The sequence below is a fragment of the Equus asinus genome, chromosome X (genome assembly GCF_041296235.1).
Source record: "Equus asinus isolate D_3611 breed Donkey chromosome X, EquAss-T2T_v2, whole genome shotgun sequence".
In the NCBI taxonomy this organism is placed as follows: Eukaryota; Metazoa; Chordata; class Mammalia; order Perissodactyla; family Equidae; genus Equus; species Equus asinus.
The window spans coordinates 48,790,106-48,811,877 of NC_091820.1; the positions used below are offsets into that span (position 1 = coordinate 48,790,106).

General features: G+C 37.6%; 1 protein-coding gene across 1 annotated transcript; it reads left to right on the plus strand.

Moving 5' to 3' along the window:
• Positions 1 to 15,076: 15,076 nt before the first annotated feature.
• On the plus strand, positions 15,077 to 19,349 carry LOC139042730 (ferritin heavy chain-like). The gene has a single exon (XM_070502696.1). The coding sequence runs from the start codon at positions 18,432 to 18,434 to the stop codon at positions 18,978 to 18,980; it is 549 nt and encodes a 182-aa protein (XP_070358797.1). The 5' UTR covers positions 15,077 to 18,431; the 3' UTR covers positions 18,981 to 19,349.
• The last annotated feature ends 2,423 nt before the right edge of the window (positions 19,350 to 21,772 follow it).

Sequence of the window (21,772 nt, forward strand, 5' to 3'; positions counted from 1 at the left end):
CTGCCTTCTTTATGCTTTCCTTCTGGTTCTCTGATGACGTGGGTGTTAGGACTTTTGTTATAGTGTTATAGAGCCCCTAGGTTTTCATTTTTTTCAATCTGTTTTCTCTGTGTTGTTCAGATTTGGTAATTTCTATTTTTCTGTCTTCCAATTCAGTGACACTTTCCTCTCTTCCTTCCGTTCTGCTGTTAAGCCTGTCCCCTGAGCTTTTTTATTTCAATTAGTATAATTTTCAGTTTTAAAATTTTCATTTAGTCCATCTTCCTATCTTCTGTTTATTTGCTGACACCTTAATTTCTTTTCTGAGATTTACTTTTTTTTCACTTGTTTTATGCATGTTTGTAATGCTCTTTGACATATTTTTATCATGACTGGTTTAAAATCTTTGTGAGATAATTCTAAAATCTATGTCATCTCGGTGTTGGGACATGTTGATTGTCTTTGCTTTTCATTCAGAATGGGATTTTTCTGGTTCTTTGTAGGATGAGTGATTTTTGACTGAATCTAGATATTTTCATATTATCTTACAAGACTCTGGATCTTACATAATCTTTGTCTTAAATGGCTTTTTTCTGACACTGCTCTGACAGGGGAAGGAGAGGGTTGCTGATTTGTTAATGCCAGGTGTGGGCAGAAGTCCAGGTTCTCTAGTTGACTACCACTGACATCCAAAGAGGCCTGGGCTCCTTATTGCTACTGGGTGGGGACTGGAGTTCCCGTTCCCCGTGTGTTCTCCACTGATACCAAAGTGAGGGTGGTCTAGTTACCACAGGGCTATGGTGAAAGTCCTGACCTTCTATGTATTCGTTATAGTTCTCCAAAGAAAGCGAATCAATAGGATGTTTAGAGAGAGAGAGAGAGAGAGTTATTTTAAGAAATTGGTTCATGTGATCATAGAGGGTGGCAAATCCAAGCGCCATCAGGTTGGGGACCCAGGAAAGAGCTGATGCTGCAGTTCAAGTCTGAAGGCTGTCTGCTGGCAGAATTCCCTCTTGCTCAGCGGAGGTCATTCTTTTATTCTATTCGGGCCTTTAATTGATTGGATGAAGCCCACTCACTACTATGTCATTCCTCAGATTCCAAGGTCTCTAGTTGGTCTGCTTTTTTCTCAGCACCCTTTAGAGTCTTCTTTTTTTAAAAAAAAATAAATGTTGCAATATAATTCACATACGGTACAATTTACCCTTTGAATTTATAATTCAATAGCTTTTAGCATACTCATAGAGTTCTGCATCCATCACCACAATAAATTCTGGAATATTTTCATTGCCCCCAAAATAAACCCTGCTCCACTTAGCTATCATTTTCCAGTCTCCCCACCTGCCCAAGCCTAGGCAGTTGCTAATCTACTTTCTGTGTATTATAGATTTGTCTATTCTGGATATTTCATAGGTATGAAACCACACAATATGTGGTCCTTTTTGACTGGATTCTTTCACTTAGCATGATGCTTTCAAGGTCCATTCATGTCACAGAATGCATCAGTACTTTATTCCTCTTATTGCTGACTAACATTTCATTAGATGGATATATCACATTTTCTACATCCATTCATCACTTGATGGGCATTTGGGTTGTTTCCACTTGTGATTAGTTTCCTGTAAAAATTACCATGAATTGATTGCTCAAAACAACACATATTCTCTCAGAGGTCTGGAGGCCAGAAGTACCAAAATATTTTCACTGGTCCAAAATCAAGATGTCAGCAGGGCCATATTCCCTCTGAAGGATCCAGAGGAGAATCTTCCTTTCCTCTTCTAGTGTTTGTGGCGGCCAGCATTCCTTGGCTTGTGGCTACATTCCTCCAATCTTTAGAGCCAGCATCTTCAAATTTCACTTTGTTCAGTCTTCATATCACATTCTCCTCTGAGTGTGAACTCTCCCTCTGCCTCCCTCTTACATGGACGCATGTAATTGCATTAGGGCCCACCTGGATAATCCAGCATAATGTCCCAATCTCAAGATCCTAAAATTAATCACATCTGAAGAAACTCTTATTTTTGCCAGATAACACTCACAGGTTTCAGGGATTTACCTGTGGATATCTTTGGGGGGGGGGTACATTTTTCAGCTTACTTCAGTCTTCCCTCTGACCCCAAAATATTCACATCCATCCCACATAAAAAATGCATTCATCCATCCCAACATTCACCAAAGTCTCAACCCTTTAAAGCATCAATTCAAGTCCAAAATCTCACGTAAGTATCATCAGCTCAAAAGTCCCAGATCTAATCATCAAAGTCATCTAAATAAGGTGTGAGTGAGACTCTGAGTATGATCAATCTTAGGACAAAATTCTTGTCCATCTCTGGACCTGTAAAACTAGAAAACAAGCTATCTTTTCTCAAAAAATAATGTACAGGCATATTATAAGAGTTCTAGCCATTCTCACTCCAAAAGGGAGAAAATAGAAAGAACAAAGAGGGCACCGGTCCGAAGTGACTTTGATACCCAGTAGGAAAAATTCCGCTAGGTTTCCAGGCCCAGGAGCAATTCTTTGTGGCTTGAGATTTCACCCTCTGGGCTCATGGCTCCAGGCTCTGAACCCAAGGTTCTGCCATAGGAGTTATTCTTCATTTTTTCTTGAAAGGTAGGATATATTTGTATCTGAGTAGTTGTATTAGACTGTTTCCTGCTGTCGAATTTTGGAAGCCTGATGGCATTCCTTTGTTTCATCCTCTCTCTGTCTCTTTCAGTCCAAGATGGCAGTATTTCTTCTGGTATAACATTCTCAAAAATATTGTGGGTCTCTGAGGTATGTCATAGGGATATATTCAACTAGACAGGAGGGTCATTCACAGATCCCTCCTGGAAAATCACATCTCTATTCCTAGCTTCTGCTTCTATGATTGAAGGATCCATGAATTGTATATCTAATTTCAGAACTAGCAAAAGGTTGCCCAGGAACAATCTCGGCTTTCTCTCCACAGCATGCTTTTCTAACAGTAAATCTCCTAATTTTAGCATCTTTTGCATTGTGAAGAGGTTAAGAATATCCCAAATCATCAAGTCAAGTCTTGGTTTCTTCCTTATTTTTTTAAACACAATTTTCTTTTTACAGCAGTTTCAGTTTCACAGCAAAATTAAGAGGAATGTACATAGATTTCACATATACTCTCTGCACACACACATGCATAGCTTTCTCCATTATCAACAGCCCCCAAAAGAGTGATACATTTAGTACATTTGTTACAACTGATGAAAACACATTGGCACATCATTATCACCCAAAGTCCGTAATTTACATTAGGTCTCACTCTTGGTGTTGTACATTCTATGCGTTTGGACAAACGCATAATGACATGTACCCACCATTATAGTATCATACAGAATAGTTTCATTGCCATAAAAATTCTCCGTGTTCCACCTATTCATCCATTTATCCCTCTATCCCTCCTTAACCCCTGGCAACCACTGATCTTTCTACTCTCTCCATACTTTTTCCTTTTCCAGAATGTCATATAATTGAAATCATACAGTATCTAGCCTTTTCAGATTGGTTTCTTTCACAGATAACATGCATTTAGGGTTCCTACCTGTCTTTTCACGGCTTGATAGTTCTATTCTTTTTAGTGCTGAATAATATTCCATTGTCTGGAGGTACCACCGTTTATTTATCCATTCACCTACTGAAGGACATCTTGATTGCTTCCAAGTTTTGGCAATTATGAATAAAGCTGCTATAAACATCCATATGCAAGTTTTTGTTTATGATTTCAACTCCTTTGAGTAAATACTGAGGAGCACAATTGCTAACTCACATTGGGAAGAGCATAGTTAGTTTTGTAAGAAACTGCCAAACGGTCTTTCAAAAAGTGGTTGTACCATTTTTGCATTCCTACCAGCAATAAACGAGAGTTCCTATTGCTCCAAATCCTTGTCAGCACTTGGTGTTTTCAGCGTTCTGGATTTTGGCCATTCTTAGGTGTGTAGCGGTATCTCATTGTTTTAGTTTGCCTTTCCTTGATGACATATGATGTGCAGCATGTTTTCATATGCTTATTTGCCACCTGTATATCTTCTTTGGCGATGTGTCTGTTAAGGTCTTTGGCTCATTTTTTAATTCGGTTGCTTGTTTTCTTATTGTTGAGTTTTAAGAATTCTTTGTATATTTTGGATAACAGTTCTTTATCAGATGTATCTTTTGCAAACAAACAAAAAAAAATTTTTCCCAGTCCGTGGCTTGTCTTCTCATTCTCTGGAAATGTCTTTTGCGGAGGAGAAGTTTTTAATTTTAATGAAGTGCAGTTTATCAATGATTTCTTTCATGGATTGTGCCTTTGGTTTGTATCTAAAAAGTCATTGCCACACCCAAGGTCATCTAAGTTGTCTCTTATGTTTTCTTCTAAGGTTTTATAGTTTTGTACTTTACAGCTAGGACTGTGATCCATTTTGAGTTAATTTTTTTAAGTCATATATTGTTTATTTCTCACATAACATCTACAACAAATTAAAAGTCATTCTTTACAAAATTCACAAATCAAACTATGGAGCATAAAATATTACAAAATTCAAAATTGTAAAGTCAATAATTAAGAATGTCAACTAATTATAACAGTAATTTGTTTAAGATAATTACACATCATTCTTCCTTGGAAAATAAATTTATTACAGCAACCCCAATATTTATTTGTAACTGTGTCTTATTCTATAGAAATCGCCATTGGGTGAGACTATATTTTCGTGATATTGTAGACCTTAAATCATGTTTAACAAATTTTCAATTTGGGAAGAAATTCTCCACTGGCAACCAATATGGACAGAGTCAAATATAAACTGAGAGCCAGATAAGTATTTGAAATGGTGTGCAGTAAATTAATGCTGCATGATCATGCTCCATGTAATGCGTTATTCCTTACTGTGTTCATCAGTCAATTTCAATTGTAAATTTTTATGTACTTGGTAGTAATTCATTTTTATAAATTTTAAGAGTATGTATGTCATCTAGGACAGAGGTCAGCAAATAATGGCTTACAAGCCAAATCTGATCCACCGTCTGTTTTTGTATAGCCCACAAGCTAAGAATGGCTTTTGCATTTTTAAATGACTGGAAAAATGTTAAACAGTAGTATTGCGTGACATGTAAAAATTTTATGAAATTAGAATTTCAACATCCATAAACAAAATTTTATTGGAACACAACCATTCTCATTTCCTTACATATTGTCTGTGGCTGCTTTTATACTACAATGGCAGAGCTGAGTAACTGAACAGAGATCATGTGGCCTACAAAGCCTAGAATATTTACTCTTTAACACCTTTACAAACTCCTAATCTAGAACTCTAAAAAGCCTGTGATAGTCTTTTAATATTGAAAACTTTAAAAATGTTAATAGTATATCATTATTATGTATTAGTAGTAATGGTTATATTATTACATTATTATTATATGTTATTATTGTGTATTATTATGATCTAGATATTATTGTATTAACATTGCATGTTATTATTCTTTATAGGTCTATATCAATTTATCTATTTATTTAGGTATCCAATTAAATCATCAGCGATTTCGAAAAAAGCATGACATATTGCCTATAATTTAGATTTAGGGACATGTTATCAACTGTCTTCCCCATCACATATTTGACAAAGGTTTTTAAGATTTTATATTCGGTAAATGTGTTTTAAAATTTAAGATTTTATATTTGGTAAATGTGTTTGTAAAAGTTTTGGTTGTCAATTTTCTCTCTTTACTCTTCACCAGAGGGATGTTGTGCCAAATGTACAATACCTCTTTGCTTGAAATTTCCAAAGTGTACAGCGGAAACTTAAGGAAACCTCAGGCAAAGTTTGATTAATTTCTATAATTATAATGTTTAGACCCAATGTGTATGACCAAGGAACTACTGGATTGAATTGGAATATTCTATCAATAACCTCCCCCCATTCAGTCATATCTTAAAATTAGACTAGGACATGTAGAAAATATTGAAAAAGAAAATTGCTCCCAAGCACCATGGAAAAGAACACTACTCTTCTATGTAACAATAGTTCTGAGCTCAATGGGAACTGACTGAAGTGTGCCTTGATGAACATCACAAAATAAATGATATCAGAAATATGTCCTTTGCTAATATTCAATTATACATACTCTTGGGCATTGGCCCTGGAGTTAAAAAACTTAATCGCAGTTTCGTGTCATTGTAATCTAAAAAGTGACCATTTACTTTCCCAATTTCACATTCTTCCTGACAGGGGTGAGTAACGAGGAAAATAAGAACATGGTGTGACTATCATAAATTATACAATATTTGGCAATTATTGAGTGCCATCAAAATACAGGATACACATCACCCCTGTTAAGGGCATTTGTGATCTAAATGTATGCAGAAACATATCCATTCTATAGCATTAGAGAGGCACAATGCAAAATGACTTTTTTCAACCCTAAAATAAATTCTTAACCAGAGAAAATAAAGGATTAGATTATTTAATACAATGAAAATAGTCACATTTCTATTAGCTTTCAGGAGCTAGTCTCCATATATATATGGCAGTTGAAGAGTTCCTTATGACGACACAATACCTACAGCAAAGGCAGCAGTGTTAGGTTTCCTTTCTCAATAAACACTTGCAGAAACAGGCTCAATTCTCATATAATTAACAAATTTGATATGAGAAAGGTGGAGTAAATATTATTGTAGGCACCTGGCAGAGTGGGGTAAGGATCGGAGCAACTGCCTAAACACCAGATGAAAATATTTTAAAAGAATTATTTATTGGTCCCTAAATTCATAATTTAGGTTTGGTCCCTTGTGGAGATTCTAGCTTGCAAATTACTTAAACATTTGCTTAAAAAAAAAACATTTTGTGACCTTAATCTCTAATCCTCTTTCATGAGAACAGTTGACAGCTACGTGTAATTCTAATTATACCTTATCAACCAGACTTTGTTTTCTGTATTGTATAATTTTCACAATTTATTTCTAAATGTGTAAATATGACAAGAGATGCAATGCAAATGATAATTGTAACATCAATGATCACAAAACGAAATTCAACTTTACATTTAAAAATCCACTTTTCTCAGCTTTATTGAGGTACAATTAACAAACAAAATTGTATAAATTTAAGGTGTACAATGTGATGAGTCGATATACATATATATTGTAAAATGATTAGTACAATAAAGTTAGTTAACACATCCATCACCTCACATAGTTACTTTTGTGTGTGTGTGGTGAGAACATTTAAGATCTATGGTCTTAGCAAATTTCAAGTACGTAATACAGCATTGTTAACCATAGTCACCGTGCTATGCATCAGGCTCCCAGAAGTTATTCATCTTATAACTGAAAATTTGCACCCTTTGACCAACATCTCCCCATTTCTCCCACCCCCAGCCACTGACCACCACCATTCTATTCTGTTTGTATGAGTTTGACTTTTTTAGATTCCACACATAAGTGAGATTGTACAGCATTTGTCTTTCTCTGCCTGACTTAGCAGAATGCCCTCAAGGTTTATTCACGTTGTCACAAATGGCAGGATTTCCTTCTTTTTCATGGGTCTATAATATTCCATTGTATACTTATACCACAATTTATTTATCCATTCATGCATTGACAGAAACTTAGGTTGTCTCCATGTCTTGGCTACTGTAAATAATGCATTGAACATGGGAGTGCACATATGGTGAGATATTGCTATCATTTCCTTCAGATAGATATATAGCAGAAGTAGAGGGGCTGGCCCCACAGCCGAGTGGTTAAGTTCGTGCACTCTGCTTCAGCGGCCCAGGGTTTCACCAGTTCGAATCCTGGGTGTGGACATGGCACTGCTCATCAACCCATGCTGAGGCGGCATCCCACATGACACAACTGGAAGGACCCACAACTAAAAATACACAACTATGCGCCGGGGGGCTTGGGGGAGAAAAAGGAAAAATAAAATCTTTAAAAGAAGTAGAAGTGCTGAATCATATGGTAGTTCTATTTTTAAATTTTTTGGAACCTCCGTTCTCTTTTCCATAACGGCTGTACCAATTTACATTCCCATCAACAGTGCACAAGGGTTCTCTTTTCTCCAATCCTTGCCAGCACCTGCCATCTTTTGTCTGCCTTTGTGATCTGATGACTTTTTGTGGTGGTACGCTTTGATTCCTTTCTCCTAATCTTTTTTTATATCCTCTAAAGGTTTTGATTTTATGGTTACCATGAAGCTTACATAAAAGGTCTTCTAATTATAACATCCTACTTTAAGCTGGTAACAACTTAACTTTGATAGCATACCAAAACCCTATACTTTTACTTCTCTCCCCCTCACATTTTCAGTTATTGATGTTAGAATTTACATCTTTTTTATATTATGCATCTAATAACAAATTATTGTAATTATAGTTATTTTAGTACTTTTGTTTTCTATCTTTTATATTAGAGTTGAAAGTGATTTACATACCACCATTACAATATTAGAGATCTAACTTTGACTATACGTTTACTTTTACTGGTGAGCTTTGTATATTCATGTTTTTATGTTGTTAATTAGAATCTTTTCACTTCATCTTGAAGAACTCTCTTTAGCATTTCTTGTAAGGCAGATCTAGTGATGACGAACTCTTCCAGCTTTTGTTTCTTTGGGAAATTCTTTATCTCCTCCCTAATTTCTATAGGACAGCTTTGCCAGGTATAGTATTTGTGGTTGGGCAGGTTTTTTCCCCAATATTTTGAATGTATCATCCCACTCTCTCCTGGACTGCAAAGTTTCTGCTGATAAATCTATTCACAGAAGATTATAGGGGAGGCACTTTTTTATGTGACAAATCTCTTTTCTCTTGGCGTTTTCAAAATTCTCTTTCTCTGACTTTTGACAGTTTAATTATATTGTGTCTTGGTGTAGCCCTATTTGGGATTATTCTGAATTCTTTGTCCAGACAGTTCACAGATCTACATTTCTTTAGGATCAGTTCTTGGACCTTTATTAGTTTCCTTTGTTGATGTAATGTTTTTGATTCTTCACGATCCTCATATCCTTACACTGGCATCTGCACATTTGAGCAAGTGTTCTCTTCTTCCAGGATTTATAAGTTTCATTTGGCAAGGAAGGACCATCACCAGTCATCTCAGCCTGAAGTTCTGAACAGGCCAACTGGTACCATCCATGGGCAAGTGGTGCTTACTGTCGGGGTCTTTGTTTGGATGAGGTCACTGCCCATGCTCTGAGGTCCAAAGGGCCCGCTGGCTGGGCTCCATAGTCAAGTGGGTCTGTCATCTGGTCTCCACGGCCAGGTGGGGCCAGTGACTGGGCTCTGCAATTTCCTCTAGTCAAGCAAGGTCACTGGCTGTGTTCCTCAGTTGGGCGGTGCTGCTGGCTGGACTCTTAATTTAGGCAGGGCAGCATGCTGGGCTTTGAAATTGGGCAAGCCACTGGCTGTGCTCTACATTTGGGTGGGTTTTGCTGTCTGGGCTTCTTGCCTGGGCAAGGCTGCAGGCTGTGCTCGGCTATCCAGCAGGGCTATATGCTGGGCTCCACAGCCACGTGGAGGTAGGTTGGGTTCCAAGACTTTGCAGGGTCACTGTTTGGGCTTCCTGGTTGGGCAAGCCCAGAAGCTATGTTCTGCAGTTGGATGCCCTGCTGGCTCACCACTCTGCCTGTGTAGGGCTACAGGATGGGCTCCATGGCTGGGCTGGACTGCTTGCTTAGGATCCAATCTGGGTAGACCTGCCAATGTGCTCCCCGGCTAGATGAGACCACTGGCTCCACTCCACAGGTGGGCAGAACTGTTGGCTGTGCTCTCTGATAGGGCACCACTGCCATCTGGTACACAGTCCACCAAGATCCACCTGCTGGTTGCTGTGAGCCCCACCCTCCTTCTTGATTTCTACCTGATCCCAGGTGGTCTAGCCCTCCTGATTCTTCCAGTGTTCCCCATGAGACAGGATAGAAGTGGGCCTTGCAAGAAGCTTCCCAGAATGCTGGGGAACCTGGATGTTCACATTGAGGTCTCTCTTCCCCACTGGAGAACCCTCTCGGTGTGACTTTCTGCCGGCCTGGAGGAGGGGCTCTGTGGTCAAAGTGAAACTGCTCTTCTTATACTTCTGATGTTGTTTTTCTCAGTTTTTGTGGTCCAAGGTGGGTTCTTCAGCCTCACTCCCAGGTTCTGAGATTTTCCAAAGGCATTCTTGTCTGTGGATAGTTGCTAGTTGGTCTTTCTGTGAGGAAAACTAATGCTGGGAACCTCCTATTCAACTATCTTGTTGATTTCACTCTCCCAACCAGACTCTCTTTCTAGCATCCAGGGGGAAGTAGTAACTTCTAAAACTCACTCAAATCTACCAGACATTGCACATTTACAGTTTTTCCTTCATTGCCTTAAATAAAAATATATTTAGCTTTGTGAACTATCATATTTTTCACAATACAGTACAGAACACCAGTACCAGTGTTTAGTGGATCTGTATTCAATAGAGTAAAGTAAGATGTGTACTCTTTAAATAATTTAAAATATGTACTACTTTACTACTATACTATCTTATTACCACAATCCAAATTAAGGTCCAAATTTTAGCTAACATTAACATTAGCTATCAAAGCCTGATATGTACATACAAACGCATGCATTCAATACACATGTACACTGCATGGCTTTCTAAGATGCTATTGAAGCTATCACAAAGTGTGAATTAAGATGTTATTTTATTAAAAAAAGTTCTAATATTATATTACCTGTTTTCTTGTGTTCATTTGACCCAACAGCTCTCCTTTGCAACAGGATAATCTGAGGATGCTCTACATCATCCAGCTATGAAGTAGTTTTATAAAACCAGGTGTCCCATACAGACACTTACTCCAATGACCTGCTTTAATTCAGAATGTAACCCAACCAAATATATTTAATAGCGTGGCTAGGAAAATCACCACCATGGTTTATAAAACAGTGTCTCTGGAGAAAAGGAAGCGGACTCTTGGCTCTGCACAGAATCTTATTATTCCTATTTCCATTTCCCCCTCCTACATTGATAACAACTGATTAAACTGAATATGTTTTTTCATCTTGTAGCTGCAATCTCTATACACAAACTGATTAACTGAAATACCTACATTAATGTGATCAATATATTTGTCAATCTATAATGATGTAGGAGTTGATTTTCATAATTTTGGGAGTTGAGCACCTTGATTCATTCATAAACTATTATCTTTTTTCTAAATATTAGGGATTATTAATGTGGAAAAGAAAAAAGAATTAAGGGGGAAGGGCCACATAGAGAAAATTGATTTCCCTGCAGCATAATTAAGGAATACATTTGATTAAGGACCAAAGTGATGATGCAGGAGGGAATAAAAGCATTGATAATTGATAGAGATCTAGTGAAATAGGAAAGCAATTGTAAATAGACTATTTTGAACACAAAACTGACAATTCCAGTTACCATTACTGTTTTTAGTCCTTGACAGTTAAGATCTGAGGAATGATAAGCAATGTTTCAATAGCTGCATGTACTAGAAAATAATATTGCCTGCCACCAGAAGTTGCTCTCAGCACAGCTCTCCCCAAGCCAGCGACTTGAGCACATAGACAATCAAAGTGAGGAGTATTATCCTTCAAGAATTCTTTCCAGTAGTTCTCTTCCCCTCAATTTCCAGTTTCTACTGCCTCTTCCCTTTCTAATGGGATGCTTTTGGCCTCATCAAGTCCACCAGTCACTCCACAACACATCTTCAATTCATGTCCTGTAAAGGAATGCTAGGTTAGGTATCTGCACATAATCCCTCTTCAGGTATATGTATATACTGGATACATTCATATTACTGCCAATTGTTTAGAAGAATCAGCACTTTTCCAGCAGGAGAAAATTAAGGGATAACATTACTAATGGAGAATGGAGTTATACAGCCGACAGCATTTGACAGATTATTATTTTTTTTATTGCGGTAACAGTGGTTTATAACATTATGTAAATTTCAGATGTACATCATTATATATTTCGATTTCTGTGTAGATTACATCATGTTCACCACCCAACGACTAATTACAATCCATCACCACAGACATGTGCCTAGTCACCCCTTTCGCCCTCCTCCCTCCCCCCTTTCCCCCCGGTAACCACCAATCCAATCTTTGTTTCTGTGTGTTTGTTTATTGTTGTTTTTATCTTCGACTCATGAGTGAGATCATATGGTATTTGACTTTCTTCCTCTGATTTATTTCACTTTGCACAGTGCCCTCATGGTCCATCCACGTTGTCAGAAATAGCCGGATTTCATCGTTTCTTATGGCTGAGTAGTATTCTATTCTGTATGTATACCACATCTTCTTTATCCATTTGTCCCTTGATGGAGACCTTGGTTGCTTGCAAGTCTTGGCTATTGTGAATAATACTGCGATGAACATGGAGGTGCATGTATCTTTACGCCTTCGTGTTTTCGTGTTCTTTGGATAACTAACCAGCAGTGGAATAGCTGGATCATATGGTAAATCTATTTTTAATTGTTTGAGGAATCTCCATCCTGTTTTCCATAGTGGCTGGACCACTTTGCACTCCCACCAGCGGCGTATAAGGGTTCCCTTCTCTCCACATCTTCTCCAACACTTATTGTTTCCTGTCTTGTTAATGATAGACATTCTGACAGATTATTAATGAGCCTTTCCTCATGGGTTGTTTGTCGTGTAAGAAATCAGAACTTAAGAGTGCCATCTGCATTAGCAAAAGTGAAATGGCAATAATCTTTCTACGTAAAGAATATATCCCAAACCATTGATTCGCTTTACGATAAATGAGGTTTAAAATCATTTGGGAAGAAAGCAACAAAATGTCAGTATTTCCTAGAAATTTGAAACTCTCTAAATATGTTTAACTGACCTTAAATATTCAGAGATGTATTCAGAAAATGGCAAAAGCCTTCAAGAAAATAACTCAAGAGGACATTGTTTATTTTTAATGTATGAGCAAGAATTGGAGAATGAAAACGTCAGAGGGAAGGCAATAAGTGTGAATAATACACAGAAAACACTTTACAAACCTTCTACTTGAGAAATTGTGTTTTTTAACACTGGCTGGTTGAGGTAATTATCATATTTTTATGAAAGAGGCTTATCAGCAAATAAGCCACTGAGAGTGTGGAAGAAAAGTTTAGAAAATTAAAAAGTGAGAGCACATTACTCACGTCAAATTATGAAGAATAATGATCACATTAAATACGTTTATTCTATTAACACTCTGGGTTAACGTTATAGCAAGGTATAGAATCACAGGAACATTTTACAAGGATTATACTTTTTTCCTAACTTGACTGGAAAAACTTACAGTTGATTTTAGTGAAACAAAATATCAGCTTCAACCAAGGAATTCTGGATCTTTAGGTTAACTAACATAATTCCACCAAATATATTTTCCCTAAACATAGTTGCTATGTAGGAAAAGGGGTGAGAACCAGCAATTTCTGTATCTGTGACAACAGAAGTAAAGATCTCAAACAAAACATCATTGAATACATATGAATATTTCAAAGTAAAGATATTAATATATATTCTAATATCAACCCATTAGCAGCTAATTTTTCATTGGTCATATAAGCATTCTGTCAGTGAACAAAGTGAACCTAAACAGACTCTTGGGCCCCTGAGATTAAAGTCAATGTCTGTTGCAATCATTCAGCACAAAGCTGGACACGCATCATGTCCTAAATAGTTATTGATTAAATATTTGGCATGTCCCTGCCATTCTAACTCAATGTTCTCTATCTGTATCTGTGAATTCCATGGATCCGTTCTTGTGTTTACATCTAAATGAAAAATTACCGGACGCATTTTCAGGATTATCTTGATCTCTTTATAGCTCAATACAACCACACAGATACAGTGTCCACATTTGCATGTGGGTTTTGAGTTACACTGAGTGTGATTGCTGCTAGATTGGCATGTCCTGGTGTAAAAATGACAATCGTCCCATGTCCATCCTTATGGTCCTATTGATTTATTTTACCAGCTGCAAAGACTAAAATTTCCTTTCAAAGTGATGACTGGAATATGAAAAGTAGTTTGATAGAACAACACTTCAGCACCTTCACTTATGAAAGGTATTGAGATTTTAATGATACTTCACGAAATCAACAAACAACATCAGAATAAATTATCACTTGACTTTTCACAAATTAATAAAAAAGAACATGGACAGACAGTATTTAAGTGATGGCTTCCACTACCTGAAAGCAGTTTCAACAGCCTCTTCCCTATGAACCCTCTTCATATGAATCATCATATGAGCTAAAGCGTGTCAATCATTTCAGTCAAGAAGAATGTATATTGAGCACGGCACACTCAAAAGAAAACTTGCATCTTGGCAACTAGATCTATTCTCAGCGAGAAGTAATTGTGTTTAAGGCAAAAAGCGTAATCTGATGCCTAATTGGAATTTCTTAATTTTAATTTTATTAGTTTTATAGTTGTATCTGCATATACTTATAAATTGTTAGTTTCACAGTTATAAACGCATGCCCTTAAGCATAGAGATTTTTATACCTGGCTTTACGTTTATGCATTTTAAGTAAAATTATAATAGTAATTTGTCACCATTGGGTGTCTTTGATTTTTTTCTCCTTCTAAAGGAAACAGTTTAAATACACATTCAACATCTCTCCCATTCATTGCTTTAATTTGGAGAAATAACGAGACTAAAGCTTTTAATGGACCACTCAATACTTTAATTCATATTTTTGAGCCCCTTCTATGTGAAATTTAGCATCAAACAAGTTAAACAGTCTTTGGACTAAAGGACCTCATGGTCCAGCCAAATTTTCCAAACTATCTAGAGAGGAATCCTGTTCAGAGTGTCACTCTCTGCTTTACAAGATGTGTACTTGAGCATGTTACATCCTCTCTAATTTACAATTTCTTTGTCTGTAAAATATGGGTGATAACAATAAAAGTTAACTCAGAGGGTATCTGTAATGAGATAATGTAGAGTGAACAGCTCAAAGACAGATAATATTGATTTTGACTTGATAGATAATATTGATTTTGGATTGATATATCACTTTTCATGACCCCTCATTAAATGATTAATTTATACATATGCATGCACACACACACACACACACACACACACACATACATATATGGAGAGTGAGATAAGCCACCAACTGCTGCTACTCATGGTCCACTTCCTTATGAATACATCATCAAGCCTAGCGCATGCACTAATTTTTAAAGATGGGATTACATGGAACATTGAACAGCACTCAGCTGCAAAAAAAATGCAAATGTGAGGAGTTTATAGAACAAGTTTTTGTGTTAGGATGAATAAAAATACCTGGCATATAATAGATGTTCCGTAGAAATATACTGAATGAATGAGAGATAATCACTGACACTGAGTCAGAACTTATTGCCTAATATCAGTTGTGTAACTGTTAGTTCTGTAACAGGTTTAAATGATGAAGGGAACTGAAAGTCAAAAGAGTTTTTACAGATTATATAACTAGATTTTTTATTTGATGACCTGAATTTATTATAAATAATACTGTGATGGTTAATTTTATATGTCAACTTGACTGGGCCAGGGGCTAGCCAGATATTTAGTCAAATCTTATTCCGTGTGTGCCTGTGAGGGTGGTTTTCCATGAGATTAACATTTGAAACAGTAGACTGAGTAAAGCAGGCTGCTCTCCTGAATGTGGGTGAGCGTCACACAATCAATTGAAGGCCTGAATAGAACAAAAATGCTGACCCTCCTCTGAGGAAGAGGGAACTCTTCCTGCTGGACTGCCTTCAAGCTGGGACACTGGTTTTTTCCTGCCTTCAACTTGAACTTCCTGGGTCTCCAGCCTGCTGGCCTTTGGGCTGGACCCACACCATCGGCATTCCTGGGTCTCAAGTTTGCTCCTTACAGATTTGGGGACTTGTCAGCTTTCATAATCACATGAACCAATTCCATATAGATAGATAGATAGATAGATAGATAGATAGATAGATAGATAGATAGATGTATATATGGTTCACTTCCTGTTCGTTCTGTTATTCTGGTGAACCATGACTAACACTGATATAATACAAACATTGACCACAAACATTTCAAAGAAATCTTTATCTTATAGTCCTATATTCATATTTTTAAAAAACATGATCTACTCTGAAGTTTTCTCATTCTATGTTTATATATAGTTTTATATTTCTCACGAAAGAAAAACTGAATGGAATGCTTTGCTTATATATATGTATATTTTCTTCATGGAAATCTGAGGTCCCAGCTCATGCTTGCTTATTGATTTCCCTCAGAAAAGTTAGTTTTTAAACCTTGGGTTTCTCTCAGTTATAATAAATATTTTACCATTACTTTCTTCCCTAGGAGGTAATGATGAGGGATGAAATATCTGAGAAACACCATTATCATTCCTTAGTATACACATAACCATTCAATAGTCTTATTATTTCAAGTATTTGAAGTGTAAAATTGTAGGTAGAAATTAATTATTAAATAATCTTGGGAAATACTGAGAAAATGCTCTACAACATCAAGACTCCTACTTAAATAGATTCTTACAATCAAGTCTAAATTGAAATCTCCCAAGGAAACTTTGAAAGTCTACAATTACATTAAGACTCAACACTGGTGTTAAGAAAACACAGAACACAACTTTATCTCACTCAGAAACTGACCACGTAATTCTCTTCCATCTCTAGTGTGTGATTTTATCATTAAAATCAACTTATGAAATAGACACTGTTGTTATTTTATTTCTTTACAGAATCAGCAATTAAATGTCTCTAGAACTGTTTAAATAAGTTTACATCATGACATTTGATATGTGATCCTTTTCTTTCTTCATAAACTCTGATCATAAAATAGGATAAGCTTCCAAAAGAGAAACAGAGACCAAAAAAGGTGCATTAATCAAAGCTATGGGATTAAATCTTTATGTGAAATTAGGCATTTTATCCTAACTTTACCTGAGAGTACTTATAATATTCTGTCATTCTGTCTTATAACTTGAGAACACAGACCACATTTGATTCTTCTGCACATCTCAAGAATCAAACACAGCGTCTGACACATATTTGGAGTATATGAATGGTTGTTGAATTAATGCACAAATTAATTATAAATACCTAGGTTGATCTTCTGTCTCCCACTATAATATCCTTGAATTCTAAGAACATATTTCGTCTTTTTTATTTCCATGCACATGTGTAATATCTTGTATGTATTTACTTGAGACAATAAGGGGGAAAAATGGTAGTTTTTTTGTTTTGTTTTGTTTTTGTCTGCTTCTCCACTAGAATACAACACTAAGGAAACAGAGACTTTGTTTCTCTTTGTTACTCATATATGCCCAAATCCTAGACCAGCGCCTGGGCCATAGCAGGTAATCAATAAGTATTTGTTGAATGAATTAATGAATGAAGGAAAGGCCATTTGAGATCAGTGGTATTCCCTACCACGGTGGCTCATTCCATACAACATAATTGGGCTTACAAAGAGACTTGTTGAGTGTCAGCGAAAGAACAAATGAGGTTGGAGGGAATGAATACATCCCCGTGGGTAAGTGCTTTCTCTAAGAATGCACCTAAACCTTTTGTTTTCTGCCAGAGAAAAGGGAAGTGTGTACGTAGCCAAGAGGAAGGTAATTGACAAGCCAGGTGAAGGGGGAGAGCAAATCTAGGATATCAGCGATGAGATCATTGAATCTGTCCTACCGGGCTCCAGACAGGGCAGAAGGAACGTGCTTCTAGGACTGTGCTGAAAGATTAAGAGATGAGAGAAAAAAGGGAGTGAAGAACAAGCTCAGAAAGAGTGAAAGACGGAGAGGTGGAAAGATTCACTGAGGCTCTAGAGGTGGTGCTCTCCTGTCAGAGGAGCGTGAACTAGACCATGACTAGAAAGAGAAAAGCGGAGGTCACTGGACTTACTAAGTCTAGGAACCGAGTGAGGAGGCTATCAGAAGTGTCATCAGTATGGATGTTGAAATCACTGATTTATCTAACATTCAAATAAAACTGTGCGATATTAAACATAACTAATGAGACCTCAAAAGCACTATATTTAATGAAACAATCACATTAGGACAATATTCAATTAAGCTGCTCAAAGAAATCATGCAAATGATTAACTTAAGATGCTTGCATCTATATTCATGAATAAAGTTTTAAAATATCATATAGTGCTGACGCTTAGCACACAGTCTCCCGGATTCATCCAAGCCCTGATCCAACCTAGAACACCACGCTTGAGCCCCTCCCAGCTACCCCGCCCACCGTAAAGTAATATAACATAACGTAACGTGACACAATGTGACGTGACGCAACGTAACGTAACGTAACGTAAAACGGATCTCCCCCACCTCCGTAAAATAACGGACACTCCCAATTTGGTGTGACGCCATTTTGGTCGCGAGCCAGAACTGCCACTGAGCCAGAGCTCACCCAACGGCGCCTTCATCACCTACTCTGGGAACACCTTGAGGTCGCCTTCGCCTTCGCGCCTCCAGCCATGGCGACCGCGCAGCCCTCGCAGGTGCTCCAGAACTACCACCCCGACTGCGAGGCCGCCATCAACGGCCAGATCTGCCTGGAGCTGTACGCCTCCTACGTGTACATGTCGATGGCCTACTACTTCGACAGGGCCGACGTGGCCCTGAAGCACTTCTTCCAGCTGTTCCTGCAGCAGTCGCGCCAGAAGAGGGAGCACGCCGAGAGGCTGATGCAGCTGCAGAACCAGCGCGGAGGCCGCCTCCGCCTTGGCGACATCAAGAAGCCAGACCGCGACGACTGGGAGAGCGGCCTGAAGGCCATGGAGTGTGCGCTCCAGCTGGAGAAGAACGTCAACCAGAGCCTGCTCGATCTGCACCAGCTGGCCACCGACAAGGCGGATCCCCATCTGTGCCACTTCCTGGAGAGTCACCTCCTGCTCGAGGAAGTCAAGTCCATGAAGGAGTTGGGGGACCATCTCACCAACCTGCTCAAGATGGGGGCCCCAGCAGACGGCCTGGCAGAGTACCTCTTCGACAAGCTCACCCTGGGGGACGGCAGTAAGAACTGAGTTTGGACTGCTTTCCCCAGAGCCACAGGGTGACTTCCCCTGATCACCATACCGAGCATGCATATTGCAATATTGCCCTTGCAAAACGTTCACTTTTTTTTTCTTCCAGTTTTGCCATTTCTTCCAATACAGTTATGTGGTTCCTAAATAAATAAAGCTCTGTCCTTGATTTCATGTGTGCAGATCTCATCTTTTAAGTTTTAAGTCAGGTATCCAGGAGTCTCTCCGCCCACCCATGTCCCATCCACATGCAGCTCGGGATCTCTGTGGATGGAGGGAGAAGGTATTCCATGGGACCCTGGGAAACACAAAATCAATCTTCCCCTCATAAACAAAGTGGGGGTGTGGGGTGGCTGGTCTGGGACCCTGGTGAATGTGGGTACCTGTGCATGGTAAAAGCCTAAAGACGTGGCCTGAAAATCACAATTGTGATTCCCCAATTGCCTCTGGGGAAGGAGTGAAGGGAATGGGATTGGGCAGGGATTAAAACAAAGGGTTCTTAAATTTTACCTGAAATTTTTTTGATTAATAAAATATGCAAATATTATTGCTTGTTAATGTTAACTAGATAGCAAAGTGGAGACCCCAAAAGCCAGCTTGGCAGACTATCTCTTTGACAAGCTCACCCTGGGCAACAGTGATAATGGTAACTGAGCCTTAGGCTGACTTTCCCATAGACACGGGAGTGACTTCCCAGGTCACCAAGCTGGACCTGCATATTGCCCTTACAAAACATCCAAATATTGTTTTTTCCTTCAATTGTCCCCTTTCTTCCATTAAAGTACCATGGTACCCAAAACCCCAAATTACATCAATAGAAGGAGTGAAAAATATAATGTCAAGGCTGAAAGTCAAATTTGTGATATTGACTATAACGTACAATAATTCTCCCTGAGTGTTGTCAGTGACTCTGGCTGCTTAGAAGAATGTAGAGGGGTCAGGAGAGTTGAAGCTGGGAGACAAGTTAGGAGATAATGTAGCTAGTCCAGAAGAGAGATGACGGTAGCTGGAACTGTGGTGGTGACAGAGGAAATGAAGAGACCTAGACAAATTCCAGATGCATTTGCATGAATCAAGAAGATTTGCTCATGGACCAGAGGTGAGAAATGGGAAATGAAAATAATCTCGGTTCTGGTGTTTGGACTTGAACACCTGGGTTGATGGTAGTGCTATTTCTTAGTCTGGGGATTTTGCCAGGGGCACATCTGGGGAGGAAGGGTGGGAAACGCATGGCATGTAAAATCTGAGATGCCTATTAGTGTCATTCAGATAGCTGAAAAAAATGCATCTGGAGTTCAAGTGGGATGTCAGGTTTGGAAACATGGGAGGCATTGTGACAGGATAAGCTCACCAGAAAGAGAGTTTAGGGAGATTGTGGCACAGCCACCCCCAAGCGTAGGGCAGCTAACGTTTAGAGAATAAAAAAAAATTAAAAAACATGAAAGACTCTAAATAGATATACTGGGGCAAATACTAAGCCAAAGAAGGCTGGTATAACTAAATTACTATCCGAGAGATTTTTAAGACAAAAACATATTTAGGAGTATTAAGTGTTTTTACTTAATGATAAATAATTCATTAGGAAAATAAAATTATTCTGAACCTATGTATATCTAATAATGGAGCCTCAACATAAATAATGCAAAGTTTGAAAAAATGGATCACAGAAATTGATAAATTCATACTTCTCTCAGAAATTGACGGATGAGACAGACTTAAATTTAATAGAAAAAGATGATTTGAATAATAAAATTAGTAAAATTGACCTTAAAAAACATAAATAGAACTCTGAACCCCCAAAACTGAGGGGATGTAAGTTATTATTAAGCATACAAGGAACACTTAAAAAGCTGACCATGTGCTAGGCCACAAGAAACACAAAAAACCCCACACAGGGCAAATTCTCTAAACAAAAGGCAATAAAAGTAAAAATAAATATGCAAAAAACAGTCTCAAACACCAAAACACTTGGAAACTAAAAGCACTCACATAAATATTTTATGGATAAAATAAAAACCCTAAGGTAAATGATAAAATATTAAGAACTAAATATAAAAACAAAAATAATACATATTTAAATGTCAGGATGATGTTAAAGCAAGTCTTTAGAGAGAAATTTATAGCATTAAATGAATGTATTAGAGAATAAGAAGGATTAAAACTTAATAAAATGAGCTTTCAAAACAAGAGTTAAAAGAATAATAATGGACTAAACATGAAGACAAAAGAAAGAGGGAAATAATTGCAATAAGAGAAAACACTAATGAAATAGAGAAAAAGAACACTAGGATTAGTAAAGTCAAAACTCAAGTTTTTGAAAAGACTATTAAAATGACAAACCCTAGTCCAATCAGTCCTCAAAAAAGTAAAGACAAGACAAGAAAATGAAGGTATAAATAAACAATATTAGGTGCAGATACAGAATTAGAGATGAAGTAGTTTTTAAAAATCATAAGTGAATACTATGAACAATGCAATTCAAATAAATTTGACAATGTAGATGAAATAGATAATTCTGTAGAAAAACATATACAACTGAAGAATAAGTTCAATGAGGTGAAAAACCAGAATAGAGTTATAATGATGACAAAATGGCACTGGTAGTCAAACATCTCCCTACCTACTCTCTCCCCAAAATACATTTTCAGCTTGCTAGCTAAAATATGCCAAAACTTCAAAAACCAAATAATACCTATCTATTAAAAACTCCTCCGGAAAAGAGAGAGGGGTGACTCCCCAACTCATTTTATGAAGCAAATATAACCCTGATTATTAAAACCACATAAAGATGG